The sequence below is a fragment of the Papio anubis genome, chromosome 7 (assembly GCF_008728515.1).
Source record: "Papio anubis isolate 15944 chromosome 7, Panubis1.0, whole genome shotgun sequence".
NCBI lineage: Eukaryota > Metazoa > Chordata > Mammalia > Primates > Cercopithecidae > Papio > Papio anubis.
The window spans coordinates 70,899,499-70,918,868 of NC_044982.1; the positions used below are offsets into that span (position 1 = coordinate 70,899,499).

Sequence of the window (19,370 nt, forward strand, 5' to 3'; positions counted from 1 at the left end):
GAAGTGATTATAATATATATGGACTTCCATTTGTGTTCCATTCCTTGAGCAATGAAGTAAGTATAGTTAATTGATATGTGTTGTCTTTTAAGCTTGCTGTTTTTATATTAATTTTAACATTTCTGTTTTTATTATACTTACTGTTTCATTATGCTTGCCCTGACATATGAAAGAGAAACCCACAATAATGTTCATATACAATATCTTAAAATCAGTTAGATCTAGGTAAATATTAATAGTGGAACTTAGGGTTGATTACAGAAACAAATTTTGGAAACTCAAGAATAAGAAAACGAATTTTTAAGAAGCGTATATTTTATGAATGTGCAATTATAATTATCCTATTGTTACAGTTGGTAGTATCTTTACTTCTCTGCCTTCTGGACTGGATCATGGCCTTACCTCTAAAGACACTGCTCCAACCATTTCATGCTACGGGAGCAGAAAGTGATAAAACAGAAAAATCTGTTCTCAATTGCATTTATAAGGTAAACTTCCTTGCTTTATTATTTATTTGGTAACCAAGAGTTTTTAAAACCTAGAGAAATAACATTTCTCAGTATAACATTTTTATTCTTTTAGAGCTAGAAAATTTCTAAGGACACAGATTTAGCTTACAATGCCTAAGGGTAATTTAAAAGTACTTCCTACAAGATACTGTTGTTTCACTGCAAAATTTTGAGAGGAATTAGATCATTGTTACATATGAGTATAATTAAATTTTAGTCATTCTTTGTAAGAGGTATTGAATTTTACCTTGATTTTTTTTTTTTTTTTCTTTTTTTGAAACGGAGTTTCGCTCTTGTCACCCAGGCTAGAGTGCAATAGCTCAATCTCGGCTCACTGCAACCTCCGTCTCTTGGGTTCAAGCAATTCTCTTGCCTCAGTCTCCTGAGTAGCTGGGATTACAGGCACCCACCACCACACCTGGCTAATTTTTGTATTTTTAGTAGACGCAGGGTTTCGCCACGTTGGCCAGGCTGGTCTGGAACTCCTGATCTCAGGTAATCCACCTGACTCGGCCTCCCAAAACACTGGGATTACAGGCATGAGCCACCACGCCGGCCTAATGTTTTAAAATATTTAAAATATTTGCGAAGCTCTTGTGTTACCGGTTGATTTTTATGTTCCTTTAATTTTTATTTATTTATCTTTTTTTTTTTTTCTTAAGTAAAACTGGGTGTTTTCTTTTCCCCTGTATTTTCAGGTTTTACATGGGTGTGTTTATGGAGCTCAGTGTTTTAGCAATCCAAGGTATTTTCCCATGAGCCTCTCTGATTTGGCATCTGTAGATTATGATCCTTTTATGCATTTGGAAAGTCTGAAAGAGCCTGAACCTCTGCATTCTCCTGACTCAGAACGATCTTCTAAACTCCAGCCAGTAACAGAAGGTAACATGAATTCTCTTCAGGACAATATTGTTGCTTGGGTTCTCTCTCTCAAGGTATATAACTTGAGGCCATGGGTGGAAATGTTGGAGAAGGAGAGTAGTCTTACTTTGTAGTTGTTTAACCATGTATGTATAGCACAAGTTCATTATTAACTAAAGAAATAACTTCACATGCACAATTACTAATATTATATGTTGACATTCCTTTTATGCAAATTCAGTATTCCTTATCTGAAATGCATGGGACCAGAAGTGTTAAAGATTTGGGATTTTTTTAACCTTTTGGAATATTTGCATTATACTTATCAGCTGAGCATCCCTAATCTGAAAATCCAAAATCTGTAATGCTCCAATGAGCATTTCCTTTGAGCATCATGTCAACACTCAAAATTTTTGGATTTCAGATTTTCAGATTAGGGATACTCAACATGTACTTCTGGCTAAACTATTCTCAGAAGTTCTTTTTGATATTTTGAATATAATGGAATTTATATAGAATAAAAAATTTAGCTTTGGAGTCTGACCTGAATTTTGACTCTCAATTGCTGAGTATCTGTTTTCTTATTTGTAAATGCAGATAACACTAGTTTCCTCTAAGGTTTTTTTTAAGTACTAAGTAAGATAATATATGTAAAGCCCTTTGCACAATCCTTACTTAGTACATAGTTAACTCAGTAACATTTTTAAGCCACGTTGTTTCTACATTTAGAGCATTCTCTCTCTGATAGAAGAGAAAGATATAATAAAAGCAAATAACATTATAATATGAGTATAACACTAGAAGTATATATAAGATATAGAGGTAAACTAGAGGAACCCAGCAATTGCTGAAGGTTTTAAGAAGGGGAGATACATGATATAATTTATATTAAGAGCACTTTTGATCATAGTATTTTATAGGAGTTGGTAAATTATGGCCCAGGCCTACCGCCTGTTTTTATAGTTTTATTGTTATACATCCATATTGTCATTATGGCTACTTTTGTATAACAACAGCAGTATTGAGTAACAGAGATTGTGTGGCTCACAAAACCAAAAATATTTATTATCTGGCCCTTTATAGAAAAAGTTTACTGACTCCTAGTATATTAGATTGATTTGGCCAGTTAACTCAGAAGCAGAGAGACCAATTCTGAGGCTGTTGCAATAGGTTAAGCAACAGTTGCTGAAGGCTTAAACTAAATTTTTTGTTGAGTTACTGAAGAATGATAGTAGGAATGGAAGGACAAGGTGAACTTGAGACGTATGTAGGACGTAAAGTCAGAAGGCTTTTGTAAAGAGAAGAGGAATCTAAAATAGGTTTCTGACTTGGAGATTGGTTAGATTTTCCCCAAACTAGAATAATCTTACTAGAGTAAGAATATTAGAGAAAGTACAGATTTGGGAGGGAAAATTAGTAGGACAGTTGGAAATGGTTTAGTGTGGGGGACCTACTAGATAGTCATGTGAAAACATCTAATGGACAGTTAGTTGTATATACAAATCTAGATCTTAGAGAGATCTTTGTTAGGAATATATATTTACATGTGTGGGTTCTGAGAAGAAAACATTGGAAAGGAAGGAAAATCAGGAGAGAGTAATTTCTCAGAAACCAAGAGAAGTTTTTTTGTTTGTTTGTTTTTTGTTTTGTTTTGTTTTTGAGATGGAATCTCACTCTGTCACCCAGGCTGGAATGCAGTGGCGCCATCTCATCTCCCTGCAACTTCCGCTTCCTGAGTTCAAGTGATTCTCCTGCCTCAGCCTCCCAAGTAGCTGGGACTACAGGCATGCGCCCCTGCGCCCAACTAATTTTTTTTATTTTTAGTAGAGACCAGGTTTCACCATATTGGCCAGGCTGGTCTCGAACTCCTGACCTCGTGATTCGCCTGCCTCAGCCTCCCAAAATGTTGGGATTACAGGCGTTAGCCACCACGTCCGGCCGAGAAAGCTTTTAAAAGGTTAGCCAACAGTGTTAAATGATAGACCAAGTACAAAGGTAATGACAAATGTATCAGCTTTAGTTCACCAGAGAAGTAGGCAGAGTCAGATGGCTGTGGTTTGAGGAGCAAGCAGGAAATAAGACAGTGGAGTTGGCTGGCTGCAGTGGCTCACGCCTGTAATCCCAGCACTTTGGGAGGCTGAGGCAGGTGAATCACGCGAGTTCGGGAGTTCCAGACCAACCTGACCAGCATGGTGAAACCCCATCTCTACTAAAAACACAAAATTAGCAGGGCGTGGTGGCGCATGCCTGTAATCCCAGCTACTCAGGAGGCTGAGGCAGGAGAATCACTTGAACTGGGAGGCGGAGGTTGCCGTGAGCCGAGGTCGCACCATTGCACTCCAGCCTGGGCAACAAGAGTGAAACTCCGGCTTTAAAAATAAATAAATAAATAAAGACAGTGGAGTCATCCATGGAAAGTATTCTTTAAAGAAGCTTGACTTTAAAAATAAGTAAATAAAGGAAACAAAAATGCAGTAAAACGGTTGATAAGCTAAAGGATGATTTAGGGTTAAAAGTTTTAGGGATGAAGAGAGTTGAACTTATTTATAAGCTGAGAAGAAAGTAAGTGGGAAGGGTATCATTAATAGAGTGAAGTCCGTGAGGGGATGAGCTAGAAAGTATAGGTGCTAGGATTAGCCCTTCTTCCCAGACCAGAAAGAAGAAGAAGATTTAAGTAATTAAGATAATTGACAGAAGTTACTGAGGGCCTAAGAGAAAACAAAACTCACAAAGTTTTGGTTGCACCTATCAACAATTAGTAAGATGGGTGTGGCAGAGAAATACAGAGGAGCTGTGGATTTGAGAATATTGGTATACAGCTTAGCCATGGAACCTAGGCTTGATGAGGATCAAACTGCTGCCAGGAAGTGGTTAGCTTTAAGTTGGGAGAAAATAGAGTGATCTAGAGAGTCATAAAGTAGATATGGTTGGTAATAAGAAGTTAGAGCAGTGGTTGTCAGCCTTGGCTGCATATTAGAATACTGATGTTCCAGTCCCATCCATAGAGATTTTGATATATTAATCTGGGATTTGCTGAGATTGTTTAAAGCTCTGCATGTGACTAATATGCAGCCACAGTTGAGAACCACTGAGAGCATCATTGGTATATTAGGACAGTTATTTTTAAAACTTTTTTTAGGTAGCAGAACCTCTTCAAATAAATTTTATAAGGAAGCTCAGTTTGGAAATTTTAAAAAAATAGAACCACAGCAGAGTGGAGGCGTGGGGTACTAACAGTTTCTTTCCTGTCCATCTCTAAGGGCCTTCCCCAAGAACTTTACAAAACACAATTGGGAAGTCACTACACTAGGAGGTTGTGGTCAAAGAGTGGGCTAGTAAGGAAAAGTTTGATTTTTAAAGGTAGAATAGATACAAATGAATAAAACATCTAAGATGTGTCCATGATAATGGATTGATGGCATACAATGAAAGTGAAAGTATGAACTTAGAGGCCAAGAAAGTTGAGCTAGGGTTTTGGTTTGACCATAAGGTACAGATAGTTTGTCTGGAACATAAATACCCTATGAAATAGGAATTTAAGATTTAAATTGTTTCTCAAATATAAAAGAGGTATAACAAGCAGTATAAAGCAAAAAAAAAAAAAAATAGACAAAGTTTATATAAGCAATTTAAAATTATATTTTTAGATTTAACATAATAAGATACCGTGTTTATTTTATTTTAAAATATGGTTATGTGAAAATACTAGTTGACCTCTGCACATTTAAGGTATAAAATGGCAGTTTTTATTCAAGACAGCAGAGTATGTTTCTTGAACAAAGCAATAGAGTTTGCTTAGGTCAAAGGAAGTTTTAATTTTAGATTTTGTACAAAACTTACCGTACCAATATCAAACAGTCACTGTAAAAGAAACAAAGGAAAATATGTGAATAGATTAGCTTAATATTGATATCAAATACTCTGTGCAGTGCCTTTCTCTAAATGTATCAAGTTGTTCCCTTTGGACTTCCTCAAAGGTTTTACGGACCAGATAAGTGCAGAACCTTTTAGGAACAGCTGTGAGCTAACAGCACATAATTCTCTGGTCTGTAGTGACTACATGCTCTGGGTGTTTTTTAATGTGGCAAAAATGAATGATCATTGTGCCCTTGTCTAAGGCATATTTCATCATCTTCAAGTACTTTTTTGGCCAAAGAATTCTAAACATTGAGTGTCGCTAATAAGCTCAGTATTGGATTGAACAAGTCTGATTTGAGAACTATTGGCAGGAGTATCTGTAATTATTAAATTTACTAAAGAATAAAGCAAGGTAGTGAAGTTGGCTTTTTGTCAAATGGCAGTAGTCTTATTAGCAAAAAGTCATCATTTGCCGGGTCAGAGTGAAAGGAGGCTCCAAAGGATTCATTCTGTCCTAATTATAGTTTCACCTGTACTTATTATGCAAAGCTAATATTTAAAGCATTTGCCAAAATTAACTTCCTCTGCGTGTTCTATTACAGTGCAGTGAATTGCAGCAGCTTTTTATGTCTTGCTGCTTTTGTATGCCATAATAACCTGTAATTATGGGTTTGCTGCAAATGCTGTAGGGTTTGTTTAATCTCTCAATCTGAAAAGACAACCCTGAATAGACTTACACAAAGCCTTAGAAGCATCGATATCTCCATTTTACATTTTCTCACAAGACTGGTTATTTTAGAATTTTATTTTAAATATCTAAACTAGATAAATTCATGTCTTCTTTATATCTTAGTAGATAAGTAGAAAAGAGATATGTATGTTGTATAGTTTATAGCTCAAAAATAAGTATAAATAAATTTAGTGCCCAGTTAACAATTTGAGAGTTTTTTATACATTTATATATAGACATATATCCTGAATTTAGAGAAGCAACTTAGGGCAGAAAATGCTTTACCTATATCTGAGATTTAAATTTATTCTTTTCATGTTTTCAATGTGGGTAATTATGACAGACTTGTGAAAAAGCTCATTTAAACTGCATACTCACTGTCTCTACCTTTGGGAAGAAGATATATGGGATGGACTGGTACTTGGGCTTGGAGGTTTATGTTTTAGGGAAAGACCTGGCTCATTCTTGGAGTTTATTTATAAGTAGGTTTAAAAAAGAAACTCATAAGACCTATGTTACTTATAATGCTCTTTAAATTGAATGATTTTTTATTGTTTCTGTTATTTCCAGTTTTGTATGTAAGAGTTTTTAACTCATCTTTACAAATAAGTATGCAATTCTTACAGAAAAATGGAGTTTAAGGAATCTTATGTATTTGTGATCATGAATCACAGAGCAAGCCAAAGCCAGGGATTCTTCTCTTTTCTATGGTTGTTTCTTTTAAATTATATTCTTTCCCTTCTTCAGAATGTAAACTTCTATGTTATGCAAAGAGGATTTAATGCTTAAAATGAGTCATCTATTTAAGTATATCACTCAGAAGGGAGAGTGAAGAATAGAAAAATCTTTTTCTATATTAAAAATTTAAAAATGACTAGTTGTAATTTTTGTTACCATTTAAAATTTGATTTAGTCTTGATTTTTTTCCATTGATCTTTGCTTTTTATTTAGTAATTTATGCTAAGGAGTACATTTTTGAAGTTCTTATACACAGAGAAAAATAAATTTTGAATTCATTGTTTCCATATCTCACAAAGAAAAAGACAGTTTAACAAAAGAGAAAAAAGTATGGAAATTAGACCTGTGGTAAAGAGGGAAATAACACTGAGCTGGGAAGCAAAAGACATCTCCTGTGGTAGGCAAATCACTTAACTTTGCAAACCCATTTGTCCTCATGTGCAAAATGAGGACTACCAGCTAAATTATCCCCTTATAGTGTGAACTTTTTTTATATTCTAGGTTACAATTAGGGAAGGGAAAGCAAACACTAGATTCAAGCTGTTTCTTGTCATATAGCTCAAAATACTTTTTACTTTGCTTACATTCTTAAAAACAAAGGATTGAATTAGTGTTAATCATTTAGTGTTATTAATCTAGTGTTGAATGGCTGGTTATTAGTAACAATCATAAAAATAATTTTTAAAAATTTCAATATAATTGGAACTTTTATTTATTTAGTTTATTTTTTATTTTTTTAAGACAGAGCCTCACTCTTATGGGTAGGCTGGAGTGCAATGGCGTGATCTCAGTTCACTGCAACCTCCGCCTGCCAGGTTCAAGTGATTCTCCTGCCTCAGCCTCCCGAGTAGCGGGGACTACAGGTGGGCACCACCACACCCAGCTAATTTTTGTATTTTTTGGTAGAGACACGGTATCACCATGTTGGCCAGGCTGGTCTCAAAACTACTGACCTCAGGTGACTGGCCCGCCTCGGCCTCCCAAAGTGCTAGGATTACAGGTGTGAGCCACCATACCCAGCCATTAATTGGAACTTTTAAACTAAGAAATGTTTGGCCGGGTGCGTCGCTCACATCTGTAATCCCAGCACTTTGGGAGACCCTGGCTAGTGGATCACTTGGGGTCAAGAGTTCAAGACCAGCCTGGCCAACATGGTGAAGCCTCTTCTCTAATACAAAAATTATCCAGACGTGGTGGCACATGCTTGTAATACCAGCTATTTGGGAAGCTGAGGCATGAGAATTGCTTGAACTCAGGAGGCAGAGGCTGCAGTGAACCGAGATCGTGCCACTGCACTGCAGCCTGGGTGACACAGCAAGACCCTGTGTCAAACAAAAACCAATAAATAAACTAAGAAATGTTTATATTTACATGTATGTAGATATAACTTGGTTGATAATGGGAAATTAAAATTTTGATACTCTGACATTTTAAAAGCAACCAAAGCCCAAAGGAAACTATTCTTTTTTGGAATTGGGGAAGATGGTATTAACATTAATGGCATAGGAGCTGGTTGGTTGGTTTGCCTATACCCAGTGGTATTGGTTCTGAATCTTGAAGGCTAAAGCCTTGAAAATGTAAGACTATTCTTTTCTCTTGCCTCTTTTAAAGTGATTATACCATCAATGCACAAACTGGTCTCCCTTTTTTTTTTGAGTTAGGTTTATTGAGGTATACTTTACATAAAATAAAATATTCTTTTTTGATGAGGGAATTTTTTTCTTTATTGAGGTATAGTTTACATAAAATAAAAATTCTTTTTTGGTGAGGGAATTTTTCATATTGATTATGTTGGTGGTAACACAATTATATACAATTACCAAAAGTCATCAAACTAAACACATAAAATTGGGCATGTATGTAAATCAGAACATTCTTAAATCTGTATCTGGCCCGGCTCAGTGGCTCATACCTGTAATCCCAGCATTTTGGGAGGCCGAGGTGGGGGATCACGAGGTCAAGAGTTCAAGACCAGGCTGGCCAATATGGTGAAACCCTGCCTCTACTAAAAATACAAAAATTAGCTGGGTGTGGCAGCGTGCGCCTGTAGTCCCAGGCTGCTCAGCAGGCTGAGCAGGAGAATCACTTGAACCCGGGAGGCGGAGATTGTAGTGAGCCAAGATCACGCCACTGCACTCCAGCCTGGGAGACAGAGTGAGATTCCATCTGAAAAATAAAAAAATAAAAAATTTTAAAAATCTGTGTTTATTGTGACAAATCCTTATTTGTTCTGACAGGCCCTAGTGTTCCCAACTGATTAACTGTCAGAGAATATAAATACTCAGACAAGATCACTCTGTTACTGTGGTGGAATAATACAGAGACACAATCACTCTGTAATTACGTCTAAAATTAAGTAGAGACAAGAATGTTTTAAACACACACACACACACACACACACCCCTACCTAAACATCCTAACATGAATGACTAATGCTTCTTTACCAAAGACAACTCTCCTCCTACCTGTTAGATGAAACGCATTAAGGCAACAGTCAACTAGTTGTCCCCACTTCCTGACACCACTCAATCCCAAACTGGCTTCCACATCAACACCCCTCAGAATCACAGTCTTTAGCCCTCCTTAGATTGGCAGTCTTTAACTAGTTGGCTTTGACAAATTATTGTCTATCTCCTTTCTCCTTTCCCCCATTACTCTCTCTGTGTTCCCTGTCTTCCTTCTCCCCCTCCCCTCCCTTTTCCTCCTTCTTCAGATTCTGACATTGGGCATCTTGCCTTTCCAAGCCTCTTAAACTACTAATATTCTTTGAGTTTTCTCTTTCAACTGTTTCCTATGATTTTTTAGTTATTTGTATGAATATGCTTCTTACCTCTTTCCTCCCTATTGTACTTGAGGAAAAAAAATATTTCTTGCATATAACTGACTGCTAGACTATACCACATTGACCCTGAAGAATACCTTAGAAAAATATAAGTAGGTCCAGCAAATATTTTTGTTTTTAAAATAAAATCTCTTGTGCATACAGGTACTGGCTATACTGACTTGCTGTTTAAATTTATTCTGATTCCCAGAGTTTACTTGGAATGTCACCTTTTCTGAAACATTTTTACATTATCTGTGAAAGTCAGATTTAAATGACATTTAAGGCATCTACAAACTGTCTCTGAATCTGGAATCTATTAATGGAGATAAGAAACTTATCAGTTGAACAGATTTCATTGTGTTTTTGTTTTTGTTTTTGTTTTGTTTTGTTGTTGTTGGAGACATGGTCTTGCTTTGACACCTGGGCTGGAGTGCAGTGGCCACCACGCTGGGCTAATTTTAGTATTACTATTATTATTTTTATTTATAGAGACATAGTCTCCCTATGTTGCCCAGGCTGGTCTCAAGCTCCTAGGCTCAAGCAATCCTCCCACCTCAGCCTCCCAAAGTGCTGAGATTACAGACATGTGTTACAGCGCCTGGCCGTCTTTGGCTTTTTAATGTGCATTAGGGATTTCATGATTGGTTTATAATACTTCTGATTCTTCAAAAGTGATCCATATATAAGGGCCTTGGTTTAAATTATGGACCCATTAGCAAAAATTTCAGAAAGGGCTTCCTTATAAACAAAACTTCATCAAAGAATGGTTTTCCTCCTTTTTTTACCATCATTACTGTGATACGGAATCTAAATTGGAAATATTAACAATGTGATAAAATTCCTGTTTATTGTCTAATGTTTCATTGTCATATGATTCCCTAGGAAGCAGCAATATTCCCATTCATTTATATTTTTTATTTCCAGTGAAAACTCAAATGCAGCATGGATTAATCTCTATAGCAGCCCGCACTGTTATTACACATCTGGTAAATCACCTGGGCCATTATCCAATGAGTGGTGGTCCTGCTATGCTAACAAGTCAGGTGTGTGAAAATCACGACAACCATTACAGTGAAAGTACTGAACTTTCTCCTGAACTCTTTGAGAGTCCAAATATCCAGTTCTTTGTGTTAAATAATACAACCTTAGTGTCCTGTATCCAGATCAGATCAGAAGAGACTATGCCTGGAGGAGGTTTATCTGCTGGCCTTGCATCAGCCAATTCAAATGTCAGAATCATAGTACGTGATCTCTCTGGAAAATATTCATGGGATTCTGCTATACTGTATGGCCCACCTCCTGTAAGTGGCTTGTCAGAACCTACATCTTTGATGCTTTCGTTGTCTCACCAAGAGAATCCAGAAGAGCCTCCAACATCTAATGAATGCTTAGAAGATACAACAGTAAAAGATGGACTTTCTCTCCAGTTTAAAAGACTTAGAGAAACTGTACCAACTTGGGATACAATAAGAGATGAAGAAGATGTTCTTGATGAGCTCTTGCAGTATTTGGGTGTTACTAGTCCTGAATGCTTACAGAGAACTGGAATCTCACTTAATATTCCTGCTCCACAACCCGTGTGCATTTCTGAAAAACAAGAAAATGATGTTATTAATGCTATCCTTAAGCAACATACAGAAGAAAAAGAATTTGTTGAGAAGCACTTTAATGACTTAAACATGAAAGCTGTGGAACAAGATGAACCAATACCTCAGAAACCTCAGTCAGCATTTTATTATTGCAGATTGCTTCTTAGTATATTGGGAATGAATTCCTGGGACAAACGGTAAGCATAAGGGAGAAATTTTTTCTTTTTTTTTTTTTTTTTTCGGTCTTATTCATCTTCTGATGAAGCATTTTCTTTTCTGTTCTTTTCCTCACTAAATTGTATCTACCAATTAGTTCTTTGACTCATTTTTTTGCAGTTTTTTTTTTTTTTTGAGGCCACTGAGTTGTATTGGGATTCAGAGGAATAAAATAATCCAGCAAATTATCAATATTTTCAAAATGACTACTAGAACTATTTGACTTAGAAATTATGGCTCATTTTTCAACCTTCCTGTAAGCCTAATAATTTTTTTTTAGAAACCGCAATATGATTATTTCCAGTTTGAATCAGGGAAATTAACTCAAGATTCAAGATCAAATCAAAAAAAGAATCTGAAGTTAAAAAAAAATTTTTTTCTGATGCATGTTACAAAACCTTATTAAAAACTTACAATAAACTCATGAGGTATTCAAGTAAGTTAGGTAGGAGCTAAATGAAAAGAACAATAGGCTTAAATCAGAAGACCTAGCTTAAAGTTACTTAACTGTTGAGCCTCAGGCTGCAGTCTACAAATTGAGAGTAGTTCCCACCTCACATACTGGGAATAATTAAATTAGATAATGTACATAAAACACTGGCATTGTACACTAATGTAGAGCATTATTAACATACATTTAGGTTTTAATTCCTATGTCACACAACCCTGTAGGTAGTGGAAGGAGTGGTAATGTATTGTCTCTGTCAATTTATGGTAGGAGGGGAAGCTCAGATATCAATGAACAAATCTTAAAGTAATTCAAATGCATATCAAGCATTGAAATAGAGTTCTGCTTGTTTACTTAGTATTTATACTCTTACTTGATTTAAACTCTTCCACTTATTAGAAGGGAATATCCTCTGCCTTATAGGAAAGCCTCTTATTAGAAGGGAGTAAGGAATATAGGGAAGCCATTTATTAGAAGAGAAGAATATCCTCTGCCTTATAGGAAACGTTATATCTCAGGAACAGTTTGCCATATGGTATGACCAAATATAGGTAATTGCCACTCAGTTATCGTATAAATTCATTCTACTCTGTTTTGCTGTAGAATGGTCCATATGTTGTCCCTTGGGAAAAATTAAAGATGAGAAGCTGTATTTTACTTTAGCAAGCATTGATTTTATGAAAATAATTTGTACATATTTAGCACCCACGGAAGGGATTTGGTAAAATTATTCACTGCTTTGTAGTCTAAAAATTATAAAACAAGGAAGAAAGAAAATTCCATCTGGATTACACTTGCTTACTTGGTAATGATTTAGATTCTGTGAATATTTTATTTCTCATGAGGTACAACTTTCTCACATTTTTATGAGACTCTTGAAAAGAACCTATAAAGTACTTTTATCCATTTTCCTAGATATGAGTTTAGGAGGCTCACAGCATCTGCAAGGAAAGATTGAAGTGGCCAATTGATATGATCCACTAGCAGAAATGTATGAAGGCCTGGTGGAAATAATGACATATATTCTTTACGTTTTTTTTAGGGTCTGTTCTCCTTTGTGTTAGAAGTATGAAAAGGCAAGAAAGTATAAAAGTTGCATGAGTAGAGTGGAAAGTATTTCCGGGACTGTCATGTCATTCACTGCAAAGGTGATGAAAATGTTTATAAATCTCTCTGTTTAGGAGGAGCTTTCATCTCCTGAAGAAAAATGAAAAGCTACTTAGAGAACTTAGGAACTTGGATTCAAGGCAGTGGTAAGTTGTTGGAAAATCTTCACATAACTAGCAACTCTCAGGTATTTCTCTGTTTAGAATAATACTGTGAATAATATTTTAAATAGTGTATAATACTATGTTATTGATTTATAACTTTCTGAGCAATAATTTTTTAAGAAAAATTTAGGACTGCATGGAATGTTAGGTATCTTTGAATTATTTATGCCTCTTTTTTTTTTTTTTTTTTTTTTTTGAGACAAAGTCTCGCACTGCCGCCCAGGCCAGAGTGCAGTGGCGTGATCTCGGCTCAGCCTCCGGAGTAGCTGGGACTACAGGCACCCGCTACCGTGTCCGGCTAATTTTTTTTTTTTTTTTTTTTTTATTTTTTAGTGGAGACGGGGTTTCACCATGTTAGCTAGAATGGTCTCGATCTCCTGACCTCGTGATCTGCCCGCCTCAGCCTCCCAAAGTGCTGGGATTACAAGCATGAGCCTTCGCGCCCAGCTTGTTTATGCCTTTTTTATGCATTTCAGAATCATCTTTTGAACCACAGAAAACTAATTGGACCTGTAAAATGTCCTTTGGTTTTTCCCATATTTAGACAAACCTTAGTCACATCTCTCATTAATTAAATCCAGTGATTCTGACAGATTGGGAAGCAGGTTTGAAAAAAGCCATAGGAATGCATAGTGAATATAAGATGATTCAGACCATTCCCACATCAAACAATTCTTTATCTTCCTCCTCTCTTCTTTAAAATTTCTGTATTGAGCCATCTTTTCTTGCTCACCTTCAGTTTGAGAAAAGCCTTTTTTTAAATCTATTTGTATTTCTGCTTTCTGCCATCTCTGCCTGCTTTAGGATCGTCTTCAAAAAGTTATCTCCTCTTTATGTTATATTTCTTCTTGTTCCTCTTAATAAACATGTTTGTTATCTGCCTTTAAACAAAACAAAGCATAAAACAAAATTTTCCTCAGTTACTCTACTTTCCAGCTATAGTCCTATCCAGATCTCTCATTCCTTTTACTGCCAAATGTATAGAGAAATGTAATCTTTACTCACTTCCTGTAATTTCTAACTGGTTTTGGTTGTTGTTTTTAGCTTTTCTCAAAATGATCTTAGAATAATTATTTGGTTATTACGGAAAATATAAAACAGAACTGGAATCATAGGGATATTACCAAGTTTTTTGTTTGTTTGTTTTTTTGTGTTGTATTATATTGTGAGCATTTCCTCAGTCATTTAGATATTCTTCAAAAATAATCTTTTTTTTTTTTTTTTTTTTTTTTTTTTTTGAGACAGAGTCTTGCTCTGTCGCTCAGGCTGAAGTGTAGTGGAGCGATCTCGGCTCACTGCAACCTCCGCCTCCCAGGTTCACACCAGTCTCCCGTCTCAGCCTCCTGAGTAGCTGGGACTATAGGCGCACGCCCACCACCACGCCCAGCTAATTTTGTTTTTGTATTTTTAGTAGAAATGGGGTTTCACCATGTTAGCCAGGATGGTCTTGATCACCTGACCTCGTGATCCACCCGCCTTGGCCTCCCAAAGTGCTGGGATTACAGCTGTGAGCCACTGCACCCAGCCTAAAAATAATCTTTTATGATGCCAAGTTTTATGACTGTTGGACATTTAAGTTGTTTTTAATTTCTTGCCACATGATAGAGTCCTAGCAGTAGAATTATTGAGGTCAATCGTATCAGGATAGTTCATGCCATGTTTATTGTGAAATTGCTTCTATTAAGTAATAATTTGTAATTTCACCAACATTTTATAACAGCACCTGTATAACTTCAACCTGGCCAGCACCGGATACTAATCACCCTTTTTTAACCTTTATAGCTTGAGAAGCAGATCATGGTACCGCTTTAATATTTTTTTCTTTTTTGCTAGTGATGTTAATATTTTCCATATATTTGTATGAAATTTTCATCTGTTTTCAAATTATCTGTTGGTGTTCTTTTTCTAGTTTTCAATTTAAGAATTTTTCTTAATTGTAAGAACTCTCCGTGTGTGTGTGTGTGTGAGAGAGAGAGAGAGAGAGAGAGAGATTAACTTTTGTGCTATTTGTGGGAGCTTTCCTGGTTAGTTGTTTAGTTTTCAGTTTTCAACTTCAGATCATTTAACACACATATTTTTTCATTTTATGTATCATTTCTCTCAATTTCTTTCTTTGGATTTCTTGAATTATTTGTTGTGCTTAAACGTTTTGTCTTGAAATCAGTTAAATATTCTAGTACATTTCCTTATTTCTTTCCAGTTGTTTTTGTTTATTTGTTTTGTTTTGTTTTGTTTTGTTTGAGACGGAGTCTTGTGTTGCCTAGGTGGGAGTGCAATGGCACAACCTCAGCTGACTGCAGTCTCCACCTCCCAGGTTCAAGTGATTCATGTGCCTCAGCCTTCTGACCACACATCACACCTGGCTAATTTTGTACTTTTAGTGTAAGAGACAGCGTTTTGCCATGTTGGCTAGGTTAGTCTTGTACTCCTAGCCTCAGGTGATTTGCCTGCCTCAGTCTCCCAAAGTGCTGGGATTACAGGCATGCGCCATCGCGCCCAGCCTTTCCTTCTAGATCTTTATTTGATTGAGGTGGTAATTATTTTACATTTAATTCTGTATTCATTTTGAAATATATTCTGATTTGTGGAATGATAACTGGAACTAGTTTGGATGTTGAAAAACAGTCTATTTTAATAATTTGTTGAATAAACTATACCTTTGCCATTGATTTGATGCTTCCTTTATTAAATATTAAGCTCTCTGCTTCACAGCTGTTTATTTCTGTTGCTTTGTCTATCATTTTTATTTTATTTTTTATTTTTGTGGGCACATTGTAGGTGTATTTATTTATTTATTTAATTTTTTTTTGTATTATACTTTTAAGTTCTAGGGTACAGGTGCACAACGTGCAGGTTTGATACATACGTATACATGTGCCATGTTGGTTTGCTGCACCCATTAACTCATCATTTACATTAGGTATTTCTCGTAGTGCTATCCCTACCCCAGCCCCCAAACCCCCAACAGGCCCCATTGTGTGATGTTCCCCACTCTGTGTCCAACTGATCTCATTGTTCAGTTCCCACCTGTGGGTGAGAACATGCGGTGTTTGGTTTTCTATCCTTGTGATAGTTTGCTGAGAGTGATGGTTTCCAGCTTTGTCCATGTCCCTACAAAGGACACAAACTCATCCTTTTTTATGGCTGCATAGTATTCCATGGTGTATATGTGTCACAGTTTCTTAATCCAGTCTATCATTGATGGACATTTGGGTTGGTTCCAAGTCTTTGCTATTGTGAATAGTGTCTCAGTGAACATAGGTGTGCATGTGTCTTTATAGTAGCATGATTTATAATCCTTTGGGTATATCCCCAGTAATGGTATTGCTGGGTCAAATGGTAATTCTAGTTCTAGGTCCTTGAAGAATCGCCACACTGTCTTCCACAATGGTTGAATTAATTTACAGTCCTACCAACAGTGTAAAAGTGTTCCTATTTCTCCACATCCTCTCCAGCATCTGTTGTTTACTGACTCTTTAATGATTGCCATTCTAACTGGCGTGAGATACTATCTCATTGTGGTTTTGATTTGCATTTCTCTGATGACCAGTGATGATGAGCATTTTTTCATGTGTCTGTTGGCTGCATAGATGTCTTCTTTTGAGAAGTGTCTGTTCAAATCCTTTGCCCACTTTTTGATGGGGTTGTTTGTTTTTTTTCTTATAAATTTGTTTGAGTTCTTTGTAGATTCTGGATATCAGCCCTTTGTCAGAGGGTAGGTTGTAAAAATTTTCTTCCATTCTGTAGGTTGCCTTTTAACTCTGATGATAGTTTCTTTTGCTGTGCAGGAGCTCTTTAGTTTAATTAGATCCCATTTGTCTATTTCCATTTTGTTGCCATGGCTTGCTTAGCCATGAAGTCCTTTGCCCATGCCTATGTCCTGAATGGTATTTCCTAGGTTTCTCTCTAGGGTTTCTTTATGGTTTTAGGTCTAACATTTAAGTCTTCATCCATCTTGAATTAATTTTTGTATAAGGTGTAAGAAGAGATCCAGTTTCAGCCACATATGGCTAGCCAGTTTTCCCAGCACCATTTATTAAATAGGGAATCCTTTCCTCCATTTCTTTGTTTTTGTCAAGTTTGGTCGTGTAAAAGATTATTGCTGTAGATGTGGTGCTATTTCTGAGGGGCCTCTGTTCTGTTCTATTGGTCTATATATCTGTTTTGGTACCAGTACCATGCTGTTTGGGTTACTGTAGCCTTGTAGTATAGTTTTGAAGTCAGCATGATGTCAGCCAGCTTTGTTCTTTTGCTTAGGATTGTCTTGGCAATGCAGGCTCTTTTGGTTCCATATGAACTTTAAAGTAGTTTTTTCCACTATCTGGAAGAAAGCTGTAGTAGCTTGATGGGGATGGCATTGAATCTATAAATTACTCTGGGCAGTATGGCCATTTTCATGGTAGTGATTCTTCCTATCCATGAGCATGGAGTGTTCTTCCATTTGTTTGTGTCCTCTTTTATTTCGTGGAGCAGTAGTTTGTAGTTCTCCTTGAAGAAGTCCTTCACATCCATTGTAAGTTGGATTCCTAGGTATTGTATTCTCTTTGTAGCAATTGTGAATGGGAGTTCACTCATGATTTAACTATCTTGTTTGTCTGTTAATGATGTATAGGAATGCTTGTGAATTTTGCACATTGATGTTGTATCCTGAGACTTTGCTGGAGTTGCTTGTCAGCTTAAGGAGATTTTGGGCTGAGATGATGGGGTTTTCTGAATATACAATCATGTCATTTGCAAACAGGAACAATATGACTTCCTCTTTTCCTAATTGAATACCTTTTATTTCTTTCTCTTGCCTGACTGCCCTGGCCAGAACTTCCAACACTATGTTGAATAGGAGTGGTGAGAGAGGGCATCCCTGTCTTGTACCAGTTTTCAATGGAAATGCTCCCAGTTTTTGCCCATTCAGTATGGTATTGGCTGTGGGTTTGTCATAAAGAGCTCTTGTTATTTTGAGATACATTCCATCAGTACCTAGTTGACTGAGAGTTTTTAGCATGAATGGCTGTTGAATTTTGTCGAAGGCCTTTTCTGCATCTATTGAGATAATCAGGTGGTTTTAGTCATTGGTTCTGTTTATGTGATGGATTACGTTTATTGTTTTGCGTATATTGAACCAGCCTTGCATCCCAGAGATGAAGCCGTCTTGATCGTGGTGAATAAGTTTTTTGATTTGCTGCTGGATTCGGTTTGCCAGTATTTTATTGAGGATTTTCGCATTGATGTTCATCAGGGCTATTGGTCTAAAATTCTCTTTTTTTGTTGTGTCTCTGCCAGGCTTTGGTATCAGGATGATGCTGGCCTCATAAAATGAGTTACGGAGGATTCCCTCTTTTTCTGTTGATTGGAATAGTTTCAGAAGGAATGGTACCAGCTCCTCTTTGTACCTCTGGTAGAATTTGGCTGTGAATCCGTCTGGTCCTGGACTTTTTTTGGTTGGTAGGCTATTAATTATTGCCTCAATTTCAGAGCCTGTAATTGGTCTATTCAGAGATTCAGCCTCTTCTTGGCTTAGTCCTGGGAGGGTGTATGTATCCAGGGATTTACCATTTCTTGTAGATTTTCTAGTTTATTTGCATAGAGGTGTTTATAGTATTCTCTGATGGTAGTTTGTACTTCTGTGGGATTGGTGGTGATATCCACTTTATCATTTTTTATTGTGTCTATTGATTCTTGTCTCTTTTCTTCTTTATTAGTCTTGTTAGCAGTCTATCAATTTTGTTGATCTTTTCAAAAAACCAGCTCCTGGATTCATTGATTGTTTTGAAGGATTTTTTATGTCTCTATCTCTTTAAGTTCTGCTCTGATCTTAGTTATTTCTTGCCTTCTGCTTGCTTTTGAATTTGTTTGCTCTTGCTTCTCTAGTTTTTTAATTGTGATGTTAGGGTATCGATTTTAGATCTTTCCTGCTTTCTCTTGTGGGCACTTACTGCTATAAATTTCCCTGTAGGTGTATATATTTAATGGAGTACATAAGATGTTTTCATATAGACATGCAATGTCTAATAATCACATCATGGAAAATGGGGTATTCATTCTTTTCGTTACGTTCTAGTTGTACTCTTTTATTTATTTATCTTTTTTTCATGTAATCTTGCTCCTTCTAACACTTAGTCTTCTGGTTAGATTTGTCTATCATTTTTGTGTAACTATTACACTGTTTAATATAGCTCTATAATATATTTTAATATCTGATAGACCAAGTCTTCTTCTTCACCCCACCACACACATTATTCCTCTTTTCTTTGATATTCTCACCTACTTATTCTTCCAGATACATTTAAAATTATGCTGCTGTTTTTCAGGAAAAAAAATCCCATTGGTAT

The 19,370-nt window shown here is 36.3% G+C and overlaps 1 protein-coding gene across 15 annotated transcripts in view; it reads left to right on the forward strand.

Annotated features, from left to right (window-relative positions):
* The window catches only part of RALGAPA1 (Ral GTPase activating protein catalytic alpha subunit 1), a 276,848-nt gene that overhangs the window by 171,794 nt on the left and 85,684 nt on the right, over positions 1-19,370 (forward strand). For all 15 annotated transcript variants that reach the window (XM_021941133.2, XM_021941130.2, XM_021941131.2 and 12 more), the window contains 4 exons: positions 354-488; positions 1,208-1,391; positions 10,445-11,306; positions 12,955-13,026. In XM_021941133.2, the coding sequence (XP_021796825.1) occupies positions 354-488; positions 1,208-1,391; positions 10,445-11,306; positions 12,955-13,026 (1,253 nt within the window). The remainder of the gene's footprint in view (positions 1-353; positions 489-1,207; positions 1,392-10,444; positions 11,307-12,954; positions 13,027-19,370) is intronic.